Below are 20,133 nucleotides of genomic sequence, written 5' to 3'. Positions count from 1 at the left end.
TTTTGACTGAAGTTCAAAAGTTAGTGTTCACTGCAGATCAGCAGCCCATTAAAATGTTCCAAGTTAGCCAACACAATGCTAGGATATATAGTTAAGAGTGTAGATTTTAAATCCAAGAAAGTTCTTTTATGTTAAAACTGTATAACACTTGAATATAACTCCATTCAGAAAAGCTATTGCTGCTCTGGAATCAGTCCAGGAGGAGCAACCAAATGCAATCTAAGGCAAAATGGTCTTAGGTTTAGTTTCTTCAGCTTATCAGCATATTTGGTAAACAGGTATTATTATTTCAACCCAAGAGCAGGAGGTACTTCCCTTCCCTAAGGCCTGTGAAAGTGTGGAATATCCATCAGGGGGAAAAAAAAACATTATGCTATGTGACACTAAAAACAGCTGAACGAGATCCTTGAATCAAATAGCAAGTAACTCGCAACCGAATAAGTCGTGTTTCCTTCCGAAAATTCCCCTACAGCATGGCTTATTTAGATTTTTTTATCATGTTCCTCCTGTATACCATTTCCAGGTATAAATTGTTTGAAGATGCTTGAGCGAATCTCCATGTCAGCAGAAACTCACACAACAAAGACTGTATCCTGCACAAATTATTTTAACATACTTGTTTTATTTAATTAAGTGCTGTCATCGCTGATCCAAATAAACGTCATGCCTTAAGGAGTGCAGTCTAATAACATTTAATGGTGGAAAATAAAAAAATGTGCTGCAGATCAATAAAGCTTACCCTCCTCTTTTAACGTTATGAGACATTACTAAACTGCCTATTAAACTTCCAAGCCATTATTTTTACGTACATCCACAGTCGGCTAGCTTGTGATGCTTAAGTCATGCATTTCTCTGCATTAAACACAGCCTGCAATAAAACCCTCGAAACAGTATGAAATGCCTTCCACTTTCGATTAACTGTACTTTACACTACATTAGAAGGAAATGCAAAAATGTTTCCTTTGACACTGTTAATATGTTTAATCGCCTTAAAAATAACAAGCCTACCTCCCAGGTTATAGCTTAGAAATGCATTGTATGAAAATTAAATTATACCAGATGTATTCAGAGTATGAAATACAAGTCATATAAAATGAAATTGTTCCACGCTCTCTCATTTTTCTGTGCATTTTTTTACTAGAAACACTGACCAGGCATTCTAATGTGGACTGTAAAAATGTTACACATTCCTGAAATATATATTTTAGATGATACAAACAAAACACTTAAAGATAAGAATTAAGCAAATTAGTCAGTTGAAAAGCCTCAATTTAACTGCACTGCACTCAATTTAACGTGCCAGACGTTGACACCTACTGCAGTTAAAGTCATACATCCAAACATGTTTATGTTATGATTCAGTGTTTAAGCAATTTTTACTAGATTTGAAGGACAGTAATAAATTAAACACAGTTTAATTCTGCATTACTGAAGTGAAAAAAATCCAAGTTTAATTAAAAGATATGCACTTCACCAGAAAAAAATAAACAAACTCAGCAGTATTCATGCAAAATCTTTGAAGTGGTACAATTTTTCCACTCAATAAATTATAGAATTTAAAAGTGCAATTCAAAGCCATTATATTTTGCATTTTATCAGTCTCTTTCATACCGGGCTAATAACTAACCACCAAGAGCAATTAAAGACTCTGTATACTGCCAAACTACAGATCTCAAGTGGGCCAATTAAAGCTGACACCTCACTTTCACTAAGGTCCCTACATACATGCAGACTTCATACCTCACATACAATTAAGACATCTTGATTTTCTTTTTTTAGAAATCAAAAGAATCTTTTATACATGGACAAGCATTCCCATCATCTTATGGAGACAATTAAAACCTCCATAAGGAAGGTATGTCTTAGGAGAAGCAGTCTACCAACTCCTCAAAGAGCAAACAAGGGTTTAGAAAATGCCATTTTGCAATATACAGTACAAGTATAAAACCTAAGAACCCTAGCAATGTTATACCTCCTATGAAAAATGTTTCCCATGAAAATATGCAAACATTTAGACAAATGACTTAATAAAAAGGAACATGGTGCAAATAAAAAAAAAAATCTTATTCTCACCAATGAATCAAGCTTACAAGTAAACACAGAGTTTGGGCTATATAACATATAATATTCCTGCTGTTTTGTTCATGATTTTGCAAGGCTGATATGAGAAAACCGATTGTTACTTTGTAAATCATTAGAGAAGTGCATTATCCAAGATTCGGGTCTTCGCAGTGCTTAAATCTGGAGGCTGAAGTTAACAGTAGATTAAAATGATCTGTTGGTTTAATTCTCCTGCAGCCTGTTATTTGCCAACTTGGGCAACACAAAAGGACTTCTGACAGAGTTAAGTAAAGAAACCAAGCAGAAAATAGGAATAGCAATCAATATGGAATCCTGTCGAGAGCACTAAAACTCCCCTAATGATTATCATTTGAACACAAACCAAGAGCTGGTGCGAAGTACACTTTACTAGAGTATTTACCCCGCTGTGCACGGCCGCTGCAAGGGAGCTGTTCAGTGCTTTTTTGAAGGAAGACATTAACGGTGGCAGAGCTATCCTGCGCATCTGTGGAAAGGTCTACGGCCATCGATCTACAAAGCCAGGACGCAGTAATGTCAGCCCAGCAGGTTCGAGCTCACAGCGCTGCATCTTTACCACATGTATTTCAGGAAATCAACAGGTTTAGAAAGACAGGACCTTCTGAGCACATTAAAAATAAATCAATACCCATAAATGAATGAAAACGATCGATTAAAAATCTGATGCGGGTTCTCACAAAAAAAAATTATTGGCTGTCGTTTAACTTCCTACAATTTAGCTCTGCTTTATTAAACATAACCCTTCACGTTTGGATCTCAGACGTTTAGCACACACATTAACAGAGCGGGGCTTTCAAAGAACAATTCTTACATATGGCATCCATGTTTTCCTCAAAGGTTAGTTTGTAGTCGACAATAGTGCCAAGACGTTTGTAACTGCTGACAATGTCTGTCCTTGCTCCTCACTGACTGCTGGATTAGGAGCTGGAGGATGCTTACTATAATTCATGATCTCATTTTTGGTTTTTGAGACACTAAGTTGAGGGAGTTGTAACAAATCTGAAAAATTAAAAGACTATTCATCCAACTGGTAACTTTGATGATCCTCAAGAAAATTGAAGATTTAACGTAGGGCAACATGACCAAATCTATTAAATTTGCTGTAATCATGTTGTATCATCCAGGCCCAGTTTTGTGCAAAAATGAAGCAGAAATAACAAAGAAATGTTTTTTAAGACTTATTAGATATAAAGAACATAATTTAACTTCCCTCATTAAAAGCAGACTTTTCAACCACACTAACAGTACGAGCGCTGTCCTTGCAGGCAGCCTGTGAAACACTGAAGCCAGTGACGTACTGTTTTCCCAAATCCTTGCACACGTTTTCTTGAAGGGCCCACTTTGAGAGCAAGAAACCACTTCACCCTCTGCACTGCGGCCTCTTGTTTCAAGACTGCTTAAAGTGTATTGTCTAGCTGGGCGAAAATGATTTTAATTCAGCACATTGTTTCACACTGAAAACATACCACGAGGAAAACCATCAGCAAAATCTCATCCGACTGCTCTGTTCTGTGATTTACAAAACATCCATACCTGCTGGTGACAGAGTAGTTCTGCTGCTTCAAGGTGATCTCTCTCTGCTGAAACTGAATGATCTCTCCGGACAGGTCCTCAGGCCTCCTGAAAAAGATAAATACGCACACAATAAAGTCAGGTAGGCCAGGACACACAAAATAAAGCAGAAAAGCAGGCATTAACATATCCTATTTTTTTGTCTGATGTATTTCATGGCTGTGAAGCACAAGGTGTGCACCAAAGCTTAATAATAATAATAAAGCTTGTGTACAGTCTGACAAGGTGCAGCAGAAGTTGCTGAAAAACTCTCAAGAAGTTCAAATCTATAACTAAAAGATTTGTTCAAACTATCCTTGGCAAATCAAGTTTGTGAAAATCTATTTAAAAACTAGTCCTTAAAAAATGTTACAAACGCTCCCTTGGCATGTACTGAAAAAAGGAGACCTGTAATCTTACTGCTAGTTATAGAAAAGAAACAATCACACTTGTTATCCTCAAGTGAATTGCTCATTAACCAATAAGGACAGAAATCAAAGATTCCTTATGAACCGAAACTACAGCTGTCTTTTGAGACAAGGGAGTTTCTTCCACCCAGATGTGCACACCCATTCTAACATCCTAGAATTAATGATATTCTTGTGACATCCGAGTTTTAAAAAAATTATCTTAAAAATAATGGGCCCCTTTTCAAAAAGACAACATGGATAAACCTCAAAACAAAAACGATATGTGCTCTCAGGATTCCCAGGAGTTTCTACTGAACAGCATCCTTCTTGTCCAAAAACATCTTAGTTTAAGGTATTTTTTTAGTGCACTCAGAAGCACACTGCATTTCCATCATTTCTCTTAAAACACAAAAAGCTTTTCCAGCGCATAACTGTTCTTATATATTAGCTGAGCAGTCTATAGAGTAGCATACGGAAAAACAAACCAAGATAGCATCTTTAAAAAGTGTATATTTATATGTATTAAACATATTTATATTTTTAAATATTCAGTTACTGAATCTAAGGGTTCACACACCTACTCACAAAAGGATATTTAAAGTTGGATCATTTTATAAATGAAATAAAACAAATATTTGTTATGTCTTCGTAATGTGCATTTAATAAGGCTATCGTCATCTGTTATTAAGGCTTTCATGAAAATCTACTAGGTCCACAATGTGAAATACATACTAACCTACGAGTTTACAAACTTTTGTTTGGCACTGTAAAAACACACCACATAAAAACATAAGAACAAAAACCATTTGTGATATTAATGCAACATTTTGTTTCAAACCCTTCACTTACAGGATGAATTTCAGAAAAAAGTGGACATAATACAAAATGAAAGCTGATTTAACGTGGAAAGCCCATACAGCTGAAAACTTTCTAGGACAATGCTACCAAATAATGCATTAAGAAAAATTAATTTTGATTATCTAGATCAATGTGCCAGATAAATGTACAGTACCTCTGCATAGGAAACTGTTCCAGAAAACAATAAAATTAATTTCTGAATTCAAAGGCATATCATACACTTATGGGTAAGAGAGCAGAATGTCTCTGATGGGCTAAAAGTGCTGAATCTCTCCTAGCCAGATGAAGCATTCAGGATAGAAAATAATTAAAGATGAAACGTGTCTGAAAGAAAATCTAACCATATAGCCGAAGTGAACTTTTGTATTCTGTATTTTCAAACTTTTTTGTATACTAACACTGTATATTTAATTCCTTTTTTAACTTCAAACTCAATTAAATTGATTTATATTTTCATTTTATTGACAAGTGGAAATTAAAAATATGCATCTTCATGTTTTTATTGTTTTGATGTCAGATTCTCTAACACAAAGCAAATTTGCAAAGGCAATAAAGTATCGAAAAAAAACCTCAACTCTCAAAAAAAATCAACTTGGATGTGATTCTTGCATCAATTAGCAACTAAACGAGCTCGACAAGCGACTTGAAAGAATCATCTGTCATGATTAAAAATGTTAGCTATGATTTCAAGTACTCCGGATACACAGATTTCTAACTGCGCAGATTTCAAGATTCTACAGAAAAATTCTATAAGTATTCAGGTGTCTATCAGCACATATGTAAATGAGATTTTGAAGTGAAAAAAATACTAACTGGGTAAAAGATCTGCATCCTCTGTTGTGTCAGTATAAATCAGGTGTTCTTTGAGAATCGTTACATTCAGAAACTAACAACACATTTGTGATTCATTACACCATTAGTTTTTCCCCGATTACAACACTAACTTCACCACAAATAACCAAGCCTGTTATTTCACAGTACACATATTCTGAAACAAGGCATTCTGATATTATGCTTTTTCCACTGTCAGTCTAGTTTCAAGCATTGGTCCTGGACCAATGAGCACCCAGTGAGCAATGTTCAAACAGACTGCTACCACCCTCTTCATAAAAAACTAACCCAAACAGTAGGTACTCAGAATTAACAAACTTGGTCACATGAACTGCAATAATTTACACTCCATATAAAGGATACAGTTAATAAAGCCATTCAAAAGAGTAACATAGTAAAAACCTAAACGACATCAATACAGTTACATTCAGTTACATCTAAAAAAAAAACAGAATGGGGAAAAAGGACCAATTTTCAAAAGACACAGGAAAGGTCAGTGGCCTGAATAAAATTACACTTCTCAGTCAAGTTTTGTTGTAATATTTCAAGGTTTTAACTTAACCTGAAGTTTTCTTAAGTTTTTTTAAATGATGAATGCATAAAAAAAATCAAGTAAAAAATGAGGTCGTTTCAAGAACCTCAAGAATCCAAGAACAGTCTCAAGACACTTGTGAAGTACTGGCACAAATGCACTTTTTGACCCTGTTTGAGGAGAACACTGAAATATAGTCACTCCACTGCATTTTCCACAGGCAGCTCGCTTGCCAAGCACCTAGCTATCTAGGGAGTCAAAACAGAAGCAGTGCAAGTGATCTAGTCTACAGCAGTTCAAGCCTCTAGAAACTATGTACCAATTTCACAGAAAAAAAAAAGATTTTCTTTAGCCTACTAGACTTCACTGTGAGGCATTTTACAGGAGGTCAAGGGCTTCAGAGGGGATGACAGCACATCTGATCAGTCTTGTTTGATAGATGAGACCTCACTCTATTAAACCTAACTCTGCTATCCTTTGCTTCTGTATCGTTTCTGCTTAGGAGAGAGAGGGACTGTAAATCTCTCCATCAAAATGCTTTGGCCGGGAACCTAAAGGGCTAAAATTAAAGACTGCAAAAATAATAGCAGTTGTATGGGGGTGTGGTTTTCCACACCATGACAGAAACTCATTGAAGAAACAGGCTAGCAGAAAAAACAAACATTCTCGACTTCCAGTGCTGTACACAGCCATCCCAAATACCTCAAGGATAAAACTGATACCTGTCTCTGGCCAGCTCTCTGCTCATGTAGCCCACTGTCAGGACCCCCAGCACTAAAGCAAGGTGTAAATCCTGACTAAAGCACCCAGCACTTCAAATGAGCGAAATGTTTAAGAAACATATTAGACAGTATGTACATTCCATACATAAAAATATAAATTCACACAAAAATATCGGTCACAATATTATAACAAACATTAAACAAACAACTTGAGTATAGATTAAGAAGCAGATTTAAGACAGTGATAGGACTTGTAAACATTTTAAAAGTTGCCAATAGATTTTGTATGATACTTCCATCTCAACAACAGGAGTAATGATCTGTATAAGCGTACAGTAAAAGGATCACCTGATAAACTGGACGTGCAATACAGTAAAACAACTGCCTACCAGAAGTCCAGATTGCAGGCTGTCCCTTTTCTTTACAATTTGCAGAGTAGAAGTCTATTTTTTTCTGAAAAGCAATACCTGAAAGATAGCTCACTCCACAGATGTTGTCTGTCAACTTGGCAAACAACAATCGATTCATTACGCAAACCATGTTAATGAAGCTGACCCCAGCCTCGTTCAGTCTGTTCATGAAACTCAATGCCTGAGGATGGAAAATAATTATACCAGGGGAATAAAAGATCCAGCTGTACTAGGTCTTGTTCATATCTCATGCTTCAGACTCCTTCTGTATAAGCGTTCCATAATATTTTCAACAAGGATGACTCTCTTTTCAACAAAAAAGCATTTTCCTTCCTAGATTATATGAGTCTCCCTTAAAAAATCTTTTATTTTGGTCTCGCCCAAGAAGAGATAAGCAACAAAACACTACACCAATGGAAAAGTCAAGATAAGCTTTTCAGGAGAATATACCATTTCTTGAGAGAAAAGAGCATTAATTAACTTGTTCTTATTGTGAAACAGACAGCACATTTAATTTAATCTTCTCAGCGGGGACTGACTGTCATATTGCACTGAGTCTCACACACTTAGTGTGGGATACAAACCTACACAATACTGCAACAACAACTTCGATGGTCTAAAAGAGTGGCTCTAAGAGAGATAATACAACTTTGGCCAGTTTTTTTATATGCATATACACCTATACACATGCATAACTTTCTTTTCACACAAATTGGTAAATAATAACTTTTCAGCTTAGAGGAAGAATGTGCTCTTTAAGGAGGCCCTATATGCTTTGGCTGTACCAGCAAACATTTGTCTTCCCATCTCACGCCCTCTTCAGCACAGAGCCATGTGTTGCAGGTACAGGTTAACATTGCTAACCTCTGCAAGTTGCAGGCCGGATTCCTTAACGAAAACCACCAATTTTCTCCTGCTCTTCAGTGAGCAGAATGACCTCCAAATAAACAGCTGCATGCTGGGCTCAGACAGAGACCAATCAAGTAGGTGATCATTCTATCATTCACTTTCACTTCTGGTAACTTTGAAAACTCCTAGAAGACTTACCCTAAACTAAGAGTGGCTGTGATGCCTTTCAGTTGAAACAAGCTTCTCAAGATGGGCATTTCACCTCTGCTGATATTTACAGAGCCCCCTCCTCCCCCCCTCACGGGTCACAAGTCATTTCCCCTGTCTGACAGGTGCTGGATTTAATAAAGCAAGAGATCTCTCAGAATTAGCTCCTGTGCCATCTGTCTGTGGCCTTCCATTCCATCATGGCACAACTTCTCATTCATCTGCCCCCAAGGCTCCTTCCAGCCTAATAACCCCAGGAAACATATTACACGCCTGTCCCCGGACACATGTAAATAAAATGAAGAAATCTCGAGTTCCCCCGGCCGCACCTCAGCCGCCTCTCTCTCCCTGCACTGAAAGGATTAAGAGGACTTCAAAGAGGCTGGGGCTCCAATTAAAGCAAAAACAAGCTCTTGGAGCAGCAAAACACCCTCCTGATTAGAGGAAAAGAAACAGGATTTATCAACCACACAGCCAAATGAGAAGAATATAACTGAGAATATATTATAAAGACTGTTTTGTTCTGTTGTTTTTTTCTGGTAATTTCCGTGGTTTACAAAAACGAACGGCAGTCGAAGATCCAATAACCAGGCACTCCCTGTTTTCTTTTACACCACACTGCGATTGAAGTTTGAAGTGAACACAGAGTACAAAATTACTCCACTACAATCATTCTGGAAAGCAGATCCTTCTGAAACCTGTGAGCCATTTACATACCGATTAAACTTTCATCTGAACTTCACTGCAGTCCTGCCGGAAGTGCTTCAGTTTGAGTTTCTGAATCTTGCTTATCAGGTACATGTTTCCCAATGAATAATGCATAATTAGAGCTCTTCCCTTTTCATCATTTTTTTGAATTATTTTTATCACAGTTTTTTTTTTGAAGATTTCAAAGCTTAAACACACTGGAATATCTTCCTCAGATAGGAGACAGCTTGTCAGATATATTTTGAGAATATGGAATTTGCATTCAAAGGTTTCTCATGCAAATGCCAGTACTTCATTTTTCACTGATATCACTGCAATAACACAAGGAAAAGTCTGTACTATTGAGCACTGTATATATTCTTTGGAACAAGTTTGAGCTCTACAAAAATGCCAACTAAGGAGTAATATGAATTCTGAACTCTAATTATAATTTCTTTAGAGTACCCTTCACAGAAATTAAATATTATGTATTAAGTACTGATTTATTATGTGCACTTATTCAGTTGTCTGTGTAAGTATCCACACTCAGGCCTTATGAAGTTAACAGAAAAAAAATTACAACTTGAAGAGTCAGTACTATTGCAGTTATAGTAATAATGATGCTCTATGACAGTTTACAGTAAAGAGGAGGCTAGTGAGCCCATTATCTGGATGTAAATATCTTAACTACTTAATGGACATTTAAACCCATCATGGCTACCTTTAACTCATCACCCCCACGATTGTCTTCCTCTAGTCTGTCCTACTGCAGCACAAAAGGACTGTGCTTGTCCACTTAGAATGAGAAGTCCTGCAACGTCTCCAAAATTGTCTACAGTTACTCTTCAAACGTTTTAACTTGTTGTGCACGATTAGGGATAACACGGTATTTCATCGTGTCCCTTTCTGAAGGGCTTTAAGCATCCAGATATTTTAGGGAGAGAATATGCACTAAAAAGATGAAGAATGGCAGTTCTAATTTGATATGACAGAAGCTTCATGAAGAGAGTCCACTCCCCAGTTAATTCGCTAATCAGATTCGGTTTCACTCACCTTAAATCTACTGCAAGGATTATACAAATACATAACTAAGCATCTGGTGTTTGAAGTTGCTGCACTTGCCTTATGGGAAAAGACCTTCTATGCACGGTTCACATCTAACGCTTTTAAATTGGCGTAGAGTGAATAGAATAACCTCTTTCTGACAGTGGAATTTAAAGTCATAAAATTTTAAATTGAGCCATTTTTAAGGATTTGTTTACCTAGACATAAAGCGGTGCATGTTTCAAGCACATCACTGTCAATCACCCATTTCAAATGTCAAAGTTGATGAATTGAACTTTCACGACATCAAAACCGTGTCTCTCATTGTGCTCCCAATGGGCAAAACAGAAACAGGCCTGAATTATAAACTGAGGGCCCTGAGCAACTGCTTTCTGTCGGTGCCAGCAGATGTCATTACAAGACATATCATTGGGAACAGACAGCACTGGACATTCAAACAAGAAGAGATTAGGAACCACCCCAAAGAAATTATCTAGGTGTGTATTAAGGAAAGACCGCTTAAAACGCACTTTTAGGAGAAAGTGTCTACTGTGATAATTAAGTATTTTAGTGTAGAATGACCTACACTATGTACATCTCCAAATTGCTACAGGAATCAAAATGGGAAGAACATACAGATAATTAAAATGCTTAAGAGTCAAAGAACATTCAGATAATTAAAAATGCTTAAAAAAAGAAGAACATACAGATAACTAAAATCCTTCAGAGTCAAAAAAAGATTAAAACAAGAAGACGTATTAGAAACGCTGACTAATATCTCAATGTTTGAGGCATGATTTTACTTTTATTATTGTGCTTTAAATAATTTAGGAATGGGTCAGTATCTGGTCATGCTCACTGGTATTTTGAACTAATACCTGATAACTAATAACTGATGTGACAACGCTGGGGGATAGGGCAATAAGCTCTAATTCCACAAGTGACACCACGGAGAGCTATTGCTCCCAATTGGGTCACTTAAAAAAAAAAACATCCCAGTTCTCTGCTGAAATGAGAAAGAAACTAGCATCTTGATACAGGACGTTCTCAAACAACAGATTAAGCATTTCAAAGAAAAACAAGCAAACAAATGCAAATCACTGATCACAAAAGAAAAGACCTTTAAAGAATAATGCAATACGATGGGGGGGGGGAATGTCTCCTATCTTTGCAGACCCTTAAGTGACCATAAATAATTTCGAATGGAACAAATATGACTGATTCAGACCTAAATCTTCAGCCCCTTTTCTAATTTAGCAAGGTGTGCAAGAGGACTCCCTCAGGAAGAGTACGTATGACTGAGTCTCGGAAGAAGGCCAGTGGCAGGGGGCCAGGAAAACAGACTGCCCTTTTCGGCAATGCTCGACAGGAAGGAAGTGTTGCCATAAGAAGTAGAAAGGTGATGGTGGCTAATCTGTGTGGTTTACTATGCATTTGCTCAGTATAATAAATAAATCAAGGCTCCAACTGGTGTCACAAAAAACCCGACCTCTAAATACAGAAACCAGTGGTGTGCTGTGCACACAATTGGACCACAACCGTTGCAAACTTCTTAACTGTCATAATTGAGCTAACATGCTAGAAGATATTCAGATCCCACCACAGGACAATGGATTTTATGTGTGCTTCTCTTGACTCTTACTTCAACAACTCAATAGAGATCTGTACAAGACAATTACAATACGCATATCAAAGTGTGAGATATTCACTGCTACAATCACAACAAACACATTCTGATTTCTCAACAATAAACATGTTTTTGGCGACTTAAAAAAAACAACGTAATCTTACAGTACTTTTTTGCCATCCAATATCAAAGGTGTAATTCTGTCCACAAACCAGATGAATTAAATTTTCACCTTGCATAGCATGCTAGCATAAACAGATTACTTTACCAATACATCTAATGACCGATAAAATGAAAACAAGACATAACATGATCACCGAGATTGCTTTTCCACGCTTGAATATTAGAAACCAGATAAGTACATGTTTAAGTACAGAAATCCCTGGACACTGTTACAACACAATTCGAGAAACTCCTGATGAGGTGTCCAATAATTTGCAAGGCCATGGTAAGCTATATGATTGTTTCATCCTTGCAACATCACAGCTGAATTGGTGTAAATTCTGCTACAGACGAAGGCCAGAAACCCATTGAGCTGCATCAATTCACTTGGCATCATTTTTCCACAGTCCCAGACATACTGGAGCATCACGGAGCTCTGTATCTAGGAGTTTTCTCCTAGAGAGATGTTTAAAGCAGACAGACACCCCATCCTTTGACCAACTTTTTTTCTCGCCAACTTCCACAAATAAGGCATAAGAGTGCTCCTTTCCTTGAAGTGCACAATAGTTCAGTCTTCTTTTTCTTCTCTGTTACAAGCTACCGTAGAATTACATTCTCCTTCTTCCTCAGTTGAAATCACAGTTCAAGGTTATGCATAAAACACAGCAATATTTTTCATTTGTTACATAGAATGACGTGTTCTTCTCATGAAATGGAGCAAGTGCTTGGGTTTTGACGTGTTGATATAACACTCTACCATGTACCCAAACAAGAACACACTTGCTCTTTCCAGGAATTAGACTATCTCCCACACTAGAACATTTCAGTGCGACGTTAACCGACCCCAGTCACCATGCATTAATGCTACAGTGAAACAACAATCTATGCAAAATTAAAATTGTGACTCTTTGTTATACCTGTTTATCTGCCTGAATAAAGTGTTTTTTATTATTTCCTTCCCAATTGTAACACCTCACGATGACATTTTTTCAGTTAAAACTCTCTACTCCAGACAGTCCATTTCAAAACTGGTATTAATGTTTGTCAAGGATGGTTGCCTTACAGTAAGCACCTCAACTATCCCATAAGACAGCCAACAAACCATTTGAACAGTCCACAATATCATTAGAAATAGTTTTTTATTCATTTAATTTTATTCACTAATTTCTTCATCCTTCACTACATACTATACATATAGGAATACAATTTCACATCTATTACTTCGAACAACTGGAAATCCTCTTTGGTATAACCAATCAACAAGCGTGCACAGAGTACGCCTTTACATAAGCATTAATTTCAGTGAGCTATTTGAATATAACATAAATATACAGTACCTAACACATTTACTGCTTCCATTGGAGACACACTGAAACAATTCATAACTAAACTGTAAATGTATAATAGCCATATAAACAAGAGGAAGCTGGAGTAACTGGGCATCTTGCAGAGTCTATGTATCATTCTCAAGGTGCGTTATGAATAGTTACTATGAGCCGCTTGAATTGAGATTTGAGAGTAATCACGAGTAAAGCATTCATCGATTCTATTTTAAGCATTCAAGGTTCTAAGCAACAAATAACTTCTGTCATTTCCATTTAAAATCAAATCAAAGGTCAATTCATGAAAGCTCACGGTAAAAAATGCTTTCTGATAAACCCAGTGAGCAAGGATATAATATAAAAAGGACTAGATCAAAACATAGGGCTAATTCAAAAAATGAAGCCTTTAAATGTAAAAGTGAAAATCACACAGTGTGAAATTTACCCAAGACAGAACTTACATCCAGGTAATCATTTCTTTTTTTTTACTAGGCATAAATCCTTTAAATATCTGTCAATTTAGAGAACAGAGCACATCACTCTGCATTAAGCCCTATTCAAACGAAAGCCTGACTAAACTACTAGAAAAGCTTTATGATCTCAAGCTTTCAGGCATTTACCACAAGGGCCTAAGATTAACCTGCTCTCTTCAGAGTTCACTGAATGAGTTAATGATAATCCATCACTTAAGACAAATCATAGCTGGTGAAAAAATCTAATAACTCAATCAACACTGAGCAACCTTACGACATCATCAAAGTATCTTACTGGAGAACATAAAATATGTTCCTAAATATGTCACTGCTCAACTTCAATGGTAATAAACCAAAATAGCTTCCTCTCATTCACTATTCAGATACTCAAGACCAACTCTGCAAGAAAGTTTGTCAGATCAGAGACATATTAAATTACATATGCTTTCAACAACCAGCATTAATAAACAACACAGCTATCCTAATAAAGGATGATGAAAAAGATGTTACATCCTAGAGACCTATTCATGAAGCTCAGTAAATTAATATGGGGTTGTTGTTTTTTGCCCTACAATCAACATAAAAGGAAGCAGCAAGAAAATTACATGACTTCATCTAAATATTTATCAGCAGTTTAGTGTACTGGGAATCATATTAAAAAGTGATGTAAATATCAAAGACTTGGATGCTGATCAAGTCACAATAAGAAAAAAAAAACAGGTCAATTCCACTCAAACCAATTTTCTCAATATCTTGTTTTGAAGAAGGAAGCAATCAAAGACCTCTGACAATAAGAGCTTCTAACTTGGTAATAATCCAAGAACGAAGAAAAGTATTTCTATTTGTTCTTTTTGTAAAAAAAAAATACATGGGCAGAAAAACCATATACTGTACAAACTTTCATGTAATTTACATAATTTTGAGAATTATATAGAATCACTCTTAAAATAGACCAAAACCCAAAGAAAACGGAGTAAGTGGATTTCATTAATAAATTTATTTGATTTTTTTCCAATGGTTACATAAATGTATGCAAATCCACCCATAATTAGGTTTAAAAATTCCATTTCATGGGATAATCAGACTTCAAAAAACACAATTTTAGTTTTTAATCAGATTTTAACAAGGATATTAATGCAGCCGTGTGTTGAAGGGCATATTTAACACAAAGCATATTCAGGCTAAGCCTTAGGAGATAATTAATTAAATAAAACTAAACCGATGAAACCTTGTATTCAAAGAAGCACTCCCAACACAACCAGATACAGTAAAAACAATAGTACTTTATTATTAAACATGTGTACTAATTTTATCAACACTAAGACTACTGAAATGAAGGGGGAAAAAAACTCACAGATCTAAGTTCATATTTCACAGCTCGAGCATGGGAAAACAAAAACATTAAGGAGGCTATAAACTACAGATAAATCTTGCAATCTTAATGAACTAATATTCTCCACTTCCATTAAAAGCGTTTATCCCTTTAAAGATTTTTTTACAGATAGAACGGCGCTATCTTATTCATTAAAGAGCACTGCAAGATAACTTTTGCATCAAATTTAAAACTAATAGTGTAGTTTAGGCTGAGAAAAGGGTCAGGAGAAAACCCTGCCCTTCCATTACCGTGAGCCCAAGAGGGATTCAAGTTTCCCCTGCCGATGTACTGGTGGTAAGAATGGGATCTGGTTAAAGCCATTTACAAGAAAGGTCTCCCTGCTGCTTCTTAGTTTGTTCTTCTTTATTAATAATAACCGCTGCCCGGCGCCGACAGTGGTCAGACTTTAATAGTGACAAACTGAATGTGGTCAAGGGGAAAAACTTGAGCTCCCAACACCCAACTCAATTTCAGTGTGGCAATGCACAAATCAACGGGAGAATTTCATTTTAATGACGCACATTCTTTATAACGTGCTGTTGTAGGAACGTGGCCAAAATTCTTACTGCTCATTCATTTCATGGCTGAACTATAAAATCCATTTTTCTTTCATATACCTTTAATGAAATAATGATTGCTTATTTCCACATGGACAGCCAAGATCACAGATATACTCGAAACACTGCACCATCTCAAGCTGCATCACACAGAAAATAAAATGTTTAAAAGCATTTGGCTTTATATGTTAACTCTAGGTCAACAAAGAACATCCAATGGCAAAATAAAAATAAAGAGATTGTTCGAAAGATTAAAAACATAAAAATCATACCTAAAAATGCAGGTATACTGACAAGGAATAATAAAAAATAAAAGGAAAGAATAATGGTTTTCTCAGAAAATCAAAGCTAAACTGTATGAAAACAACTCACAGCTCAAGTGCTCTATCTAGTGGAAGTTCATAAGAAATGGTCAAGCATGCTTCAGCAGTATCACTAAGACAAAAACATTTTAAAAAAACATCCAAGTGTGGAAAAATCAAAAATGAAATTTGTTTTCAAACAAAAAAGCATTGGGATGAATGCCAGATGCATTCACAGAAATAAACACTGTAGATGCCAAAGAAAATATATGACAACTTGATGTTGCAGAATACAAGCTAGAAATTGTGCACACTTCAGATGTTTTTGTTACTATTTTATTCTCATGTTTATCCCAAAGATAAATAGGGAAACCAAACATTTTCTATTGTTTTCAAATAACACCTCCACCATCAAAACACAATGTCCACATTCAAATTGTATATACACAAAGTACAACTGCAAGGTCATGGGTACAAAACCACTTCATAGTGTGGGCATAAATAGGAAAGATGAAATGTTATATTTTAGAAAAAAATTGAGTAATTGTGGGAATAAAATGGCCTTTACATATCATGGAATAAAAACACGTTCTGACTGTCTATAAACCTGTTCAATGCACCACGTTTTTTTGTGAACGGTAAAGGGGCACTAATGCATTATACATGACAGCAATTGCTTTTAATTAACTTAAGCTCATTATAAAAATGACAGAAAAGTTGTTGATTAAGAGGGACTCATGTATCTGGGGGATAATCTTGAAAGTACGCTATTTTTTTAAAATCGGGCCAGGGTGTGATGCATGCAAGATGCACTTCACCAATCTGACCAGTGTCGTAATGCATACTGCAGGAAGGGCTGTCCAGACCTAGTCCTGGAGAGGTACACGGCCTGATTGTTTTCAGGTATGGGGTGGATGACTGCAAGGCCTCTCTAAAAACCCGCAGAACTGTGATGCTCTCATAACCTGAGATAGCTTGTTCTATAAGCTTAACTCCATCTGTGATTAGATTAACCCTTGGCAACCTCTGTCCAGAACCCAAGAACCTACACTACACAGACCACCACAAGGCAGAGGCTTTTACAAACAAGGATGATAATGTCATTTTGCATTCAACGGATTATTGTATATTCTGAAGAAGACCTGAAAACATTCTACCAATGCAGATCAGCTGATTGAAAACAGTATGCCTACCTACAATTAATCATTAAATTATGATCAAGTGCATTCAAATCACCCAGTTTTAATTTTGTGAAAGAGAAGAAAATTGAAGACTGTATTGCAGCCATAAGTCCACGCTTTTTCCTGTGAATTCTGTATTTTTTAATTTTTCAGAACTCAAACTTACTGTCACATATTCTTACCTGATGTTAAGACCAGTCATCTGCTCTAAATTCTGCCAAGCTTGTAGTTTCAGAGAAAGTTTCTGTAAGATGGAGAAATGGAAGAATTGTAATTAAAATAGATATGTAACACTTGTCAAGTGTGATGCATTTACACTTTTGCAAGCTGAAGATGGCTATATATTAGGTCTTCAGTAATATCCATTAATGCAATATGGACCAAATTAATTGAAACTTTAATGTAACATAATTATATAGAAAAAGTTCTTCCCCTGTATCCACGTATATCCCTATGCTTTGTTCTCTTGGCTCAAGGCGCTGTGAAACTTGTAAATTGTAATTGTAAATTAGTACCCACATACAGTGCCATCTGCCATTAGAGCTCAGAGTTTCAATGCAGCTGCAGATGACGGCTGGGGTGGCTCTTGTCTTAAAGATGCAGATGGGGGCTGACTACAGACTGGGATAGACATTTGCAAAACCCCAAATCCTTTAAATGACAGAACTAAGTGTGTAATTCAAAGCATGTGATAAAGTGAACATCTCACAATTTCATTCCAACCTGTTGTGCACAACCGATTGGTCTTTTCTTTTTAAGTCAAGGAATTTCCAGAAACAAATGTACATCTTTCATCCTGCTGTTCAACTTTTTTTGTATATCTCACAGTAGGTACAGCTCATATATGATGAATTAAGCTGTACGATAAAGTTGTACTTCTAGAAAAGTGAAAAAAATCTCTTTCAAAGTCATTTCAAAGGAGACAAAGTGTGGGTAACTACTACATAATTTACTCAGAAAACATCTTATTCCATAATATTGAGCTGTTATACTATGCAAGCTTACAACCCATACTAACAGTGAGGAAAGAGGAGATGCTGCCAAAAGCTCCACTCTGCAGGGGAAATGGACATGACATGATTCTTCTAAGCAACACAAAACAATTATACTCTACATTCAGACATTTGCAGTGCCCGACACAAAAACACCACTATATAGTTAAGGGCTTTGTGTTCTGCTTTTGCTTCTTGCCTTTATACCCATCATCCAAGTCATCTAACATCTAAAACGCTTACCTAGTACAGGGATGTAGTAAAAAAACCATAGTACCTACAAAAGGCAATGTTTTCAAGCTCTGTAAAGACAATATTTTACTTGTCAAGTACTAACAAAACATAATGAGTAAAACACGAAGGTCAACACCTGAAGATGACTCCAGTTCATCCCGGCATTAACATCTGCCAAATGATTAGCCATTCCACGGAGCAAAATCTGTTCCACTACCGAAAACTGAACCCGTTACGTTCTAAGAAAACAATCTAATTGTCAGATCCAATTTAATTAAAAGGGGAGCATAGTCAACAAGAAGCAGAAATCCGCCTAACACCAGAATATGAGGTTAATAATGGGTGGGGGAAAGTAATAGGAAGACACTTTAGCATTATTAAATAATACCATGTATTTGCTTGTTTGGGCCCCTGAGCAAGGCCCTTATGCCCATCTGCTCCAGGGGTGCTGTACAATGGCTGACCCTGTGCTCTGACCCCAAGCCTCTCTCCCTGTCTGTGTCTCATGGAGAGCAAGCTGGGGTACGCGAAAAGACAAATTCCTAATGCAAGAAATTGTACATGGCCAATAAAGTGATCTTATCTTATTTATTCTACTGTATTTCAATGTTTTCATCAAAAGAGTCTTCTCTCATGATGAGTCGTGATTTTCTGCTAAACCAATGATGACACGATGGACACAGCCAAGTGTGGCACAGAGGTACAGAATGAAGAGATGACTGCTGTGCACAACAGACCGATCAATGGGGACACCCAAGCATGATGATCCAGGCAGGAGTGTCTAGTCTCTACAGAGATCCACTTGTGGTGATTGATTGCACAGCGCTTCACTAATGAAACCCTGATGCTTTCTTGTGAGATCAGAATGGAACAGTTATGCTGCAGGAGGCCCTCCTTGCCAGAGCAGAGTTGTACTAAGAATCTGTGGGATAAGATGGGACAAAGTGTGGCAGCAGACACCAGTGAACAGACTCTTGCTTGTCCAGGCTCCACAGAAGGAATAGAACACAGTCTGGTACAAACCATGCTTCCTGGATGTATAGACTGTCTTGCACCTCTCAGTGGGAACTCTCTTGAGCTGCTTGTGACTTTCAAAGTACACCACCTATTAATCAACACGGGTGATGGCAAGATATAATCAGCATGATGAACGTTTTTGTAGTGCCTGCTGCAAAAAAAGAAAGTAAATTCCTAAAAACCTTATGAATTAAGCGGCAGGTATAAACAAACTTATGAACCTCAAAAAGGTTAAAGCCTCACATCTTAATTCCAAACTGTGCTGCACCTATTTAATTTTGATAGGACTAGACTGGAACTCACCACCAAACTGATTTGAACAATTTTAGTGAGGACACTCCTGCTGGGTTAATGTTATTTTTGTACTCTACATGAAGAATAAAAAACCACGTATGCAGTTCAGTGAAATTTAATTTTGTAGCTCGAAATGTAATTTCTCAAAACGTGTCTTTCAGAGAGCCATCAATCCAAATTAAATCCATTTCATACACATTAAGCAGACAAGAAAGTGGTTCCCAAAATTAAGACTTTAAAGTCATGAATTATGTCAGCGGACCATTCACAAACTGGGTTCTTACATAATTTACTTTGTAGATGACATGTTCAATAATATAAGTTTTATACAGGACTAGTCGACACTAACATAACCTTTCTTAAGACATGAATTATGAATGGAGTCTGTCAAAACCT

At 36.6% G+C, this 20,133-nt stretch overlaps 1 protein-coding gene across 3 annotated transcripts in view; it reads right to left on the bottom strand.

Annotated features, from left to right (window-relative positions):
- mad1l1 (mitotic arrest deficient 1 like 1) overlaps nucleotides 1-20,133 on the bottom strand; it is a 281,026-nt gene that overhangs the window by 249,537 nt on the left and 11,356 nt on the right. For all 3 annotated transcript variants that reach the window (XM_088613218.1, XM_088613219.1, XM_088613221.1), the window contains exons 9-10: nucleotides 17,383-17,444; nucleotides 3,634-3,720 (exon numbers count right to left, since the gene is read on the bottom strand). In XM_088613218.1, the coding sequence (XP_088469344.1) occupies nucleotides 3,634-3,720; nucleotides 17,383-17,444 (149 nt within the window). The remainder of the gene's footprint in view (nucleotides 1-3,633; nucleotides 3,721-17,382; nucleotides 17,445-20,133) is intronic.

This window comes from Lepisosteus platostomus, chromosome 19, assembly GCF_059453375.1.
Source record: "Lepisosteus platostomus isolate fLepPlt1 chromosome 19, fLepPlt1.hap1, whole genome shotgun sequence".
NCBI classification, from domain to species: Eukaryota; Metazoa; Chordata; class Actinopteri; order Semionotiformes; family Lepisosteidae; genus Lepisosteus; species Lepisosteus platostomus.
Note: the sequence above shows the minus strand (reverse complement) of the source record. Positions and strands in the feature narration are given on the sequence as shown.